The 2,997-nt window shown below is 48.8% G+C and overlaps 1 protein-coding gene across 1 annotated transcript; it reads right to left on the bottom strand.

Moving 5' to 3' along the window:
- Nucleotides 1–219: 219 nt before the first annotated feature.
- On the bottom strand, nucleotides 220–1,191 carry OR11L1 (olfactory receptor family 11 subfamily L member 1; the record flags this gene model as incomplete). The annotated part of the gene is made up of 1 exon (XM_084762303.1): nucleotides 220–1,191. The coding sequence occupies one exon, from the start codon at nucleotides 1,189–1,191 to the stop codon at nucleotides 220–222; it is 972 nt and encodes a 323-aa protein (XP_084618429.1).
- Between the last annotated feature and the right edge of the window lie 1,806 nt (nucleotides 1,192–2,997).

Genomic DNA, 2,997 nt, shown 5'->3' with positions numbered 1-2,997 from the left:
AGTTAAAATGCTTGGCACCGCACAAGTTCTTTCTTACTCTTTCTTAGCCATGAGGACATTTCAAACTTTCATCTTTTTGCACTCGTTCTTTGGATAGCTATTGAATGGCACCAGACTTTGGGTCATCCTAACAGTGCTTTAGAGATGCTTCTGTACCCAGGCGGTGTGAACAAGAAGCAAATCCTAGCGCAGAGCCTGAAAGCTTGAGTGCAGAGTTCCCTACTTAGCAAGGGCACTTCCTCTCACTTTTGCTCTGTAGACACCACACTTGGTTCTCGCGATTTTTCTAAGAGCCTCTTTGAAGTCTTTGTTCCTCAAGCTATAGATAACCGGGTTCAGCAGTGGAGTGACCACGGTGTAGAAGACAGAAATGACCTTGTTGAGCTCTGGTGACAGGTGTGCATTTGGACGCACATACATGGAGATCATGGTCCCGTAGTAGATGGTGACCACGGCCAGGTGGGAGCCACATGTAGAGAAAGTCTTCATCCTGCCGGAAGTGGAAGGGATTCTCAGGACGGAGGACACTATGAAAATGTAGGACACGAGGGTCAGGAGGAAACAGATGCATAGCACAGCGATGGACAGGACAAAGATGGACATCTCGGTCACATAGACGCTGGAGCAGGACAGCTGCATTAGTGGAGGGAGGTCGCAGAAGAAATGGTTGATGTGGTTGGGCCCACAGAAGTCCAACTTAGAAATCATGAGGGAAGGCAGGAAGCCGGTGCCCACCCCTATCACCCAGGAGACTGTTACCAGGGCAACGCAGTTGTCGGGACTCATTAGCAGAGAGTAGTGGAGAGGGTGGCAGATGGCCAGGTACCGGTCATAAGCCATTGCGGCAAGAAGGAAACACTCAGTAGCACCAAAAAACACAAAGAAGTAGAGCTGGGCCATGCAGGCGGGGAAGGATAACGTGTGACCCCAGGAGGCCAGGTTGGCCAGCAGCAGGGGCACTGTGGTGGACGTGTACCAGATCTCCAAGAAGGACAGATGTTGGAGGAAAATGTACATGGGAGAGCGCAGGCGTGGGTCCTCACTCACCACTGCAATGATCACCATATTGCCCGTGATGGTGAGGAGATAGAAGCACAGGAAAACGGCGAAGAGGAGGGCCTGCCACTCAAGAAGGTTCTGGAATCCTAAGAGCTGAAATTCAGTGACCTTGGACAGGTTTTGTGGTTCCATTTTCTGTGAAGGCAGAACACGGTTTGAAAAACATAGTACATGCAGGGCATAAAACATTCGCTGCTCTTCAGGGTTAAGTGTCCAGGGTTTGGTCTTTTAGTGGTTTGAAACTATTGCCTAATGCGTCGTCTGGCACAATACAATTCTGGGAGGAAGGGTTTATTTAGGCTCACCGTTTGCAGGTAGTTAATCATGGTGGGGAAGGCACGCGTAGGAGCATGAGGCAGCAGGCGTTGTATTCTCAGTGTGGGGGAGTGATGACGGGTGGGGGAGGGGCACTGCTCAGCTTAGTCCTTTTCATTCAGTCCAAAGCCACAGATCAGTGGACAGTGCTATGTCAGCCAGGGAATCCGCCCAGCTCAGCTCACCTAAGCTAGAAGAAGCCCCTTCCCGACACGGCCACACACAGGCTTCTCTGTCTAATCTAGATGTCAAGGTCACCACCATCAAAATCACGAGCAGGTTTTCAGAGGGACAGGTGTGTTGATTCCAACTTTTCTTCATTTTAGGGCACAGGATCTCACTAGGTAGTCCAGGTTTGCCCTGAAATTCAACCAGTCAAGAGCTGAGAATCACAGGTGCCCACCACTGCACCCAGCTTTTCCAGCCACATTTAAAGTAAAAAGCCGAAAGCAGATATTAAATCCTGGAAAGATGGCCATCAAGTTCTGTGTCTTGGGAGTTTGTGGAATACGGAAGTCTCAGATCTGAAGGCATAAGGAAAAGGCACACTCTTAGTGGCACACACAGAAGGGAAGAGAGAGGCAGTGCAGCTGCCTGAGGGGGACGGGTGAGGCAGGCGGGGTGAGAGTCCTGCTTCCTAACAACATACCAAAAGTAAACTACCATAACTTAAATGTATGCATTTATGTTTGACATCAATGGCATTGAAGAAAAGCTCAGAAACCAGCAAAAGCAACATTTGATTAAAGCCATGAATATGTTGAAGAAGATGCCTTGTCTGAAAAAAGGGTGAGAACGCACTCTGAAAGCTTATGCATTCTTCCTCAAACACCATCTTACTGACAGTCTACTGTGAATGTATGTGTGTGCATGAGTATTTGTGTGAGAGAGAGAGAGTGTGTGTGTGTGAGCATGTATAAGTATGTGTGTGAGTGTGTATATGTGTTAGCATGTGTGAGTGTATGTATGTGTGTATGAGTGTTGTATGTGGCTCAGTGATCAATTAATTTACTTCTCACTCCGAGACTGCCTCCACACTCGCAACTGCATGGCCACAGGGCTAAACTCCTTTCCATCTGCTCATCTCTGCTTCTTGCAGCCTTCTAACTATTGACTGATTTGTGGATCTGGGGAGAGAAGCCAGAGCTCCCTTCTGCTTGACTCTAAATCCGGTCCTGGCTCTTCACTCTCAGGATCATGTGTGAAGCTAACCATGGGATCTGTGTAGACAACTGCTGTGTTTGAAACACACACACTCACCTGTCTTATCAGAGTTAGCATCTGAGTCGCCAGGGAAAGTGGCTCACCTCATTACCTTCGGCAGGGCACAAAGTCTCTTCCTTAGCGCCCAGTGTCTTCCACCTCACCAAGGAGTACCTCACCTCCTTCTGCCCTCTTATTCAGGGAAGGGTTTGTGATTTTGTGTGTCTCAGACTCAGAGCTAGAGTCTTTTGTTATGTCAGCTAGCTCCAGACGCAAATAGTCCCAGCTCCTGTCTACTCTCCCGTCCGCTTTGCTTGCCCTGTGAAGAGAGTGGCACTGCCTCTCTTCCACATCTTTGCAATGCCTTCTTTGCAGCCCCTCATGTCCAACCCACAGTACCCAAAAAGGTAACCGAGATAA

This window comes from Acomys minous (assembly GCF_964271855.1).
Source record: "Acomys minous genome assembly, chromosome: 16".
Lineage (NCBI taxonomy): Eukaryota > Metazoa > Chordata > Mammalia > Rodentia > Muridae > Acomys > Acomys minous.
The sequence above is the reverse complement of the archived record's forward strand: the minus strand, read 5'-3'. Positions and strand labels throughout refer to the sequence as shown.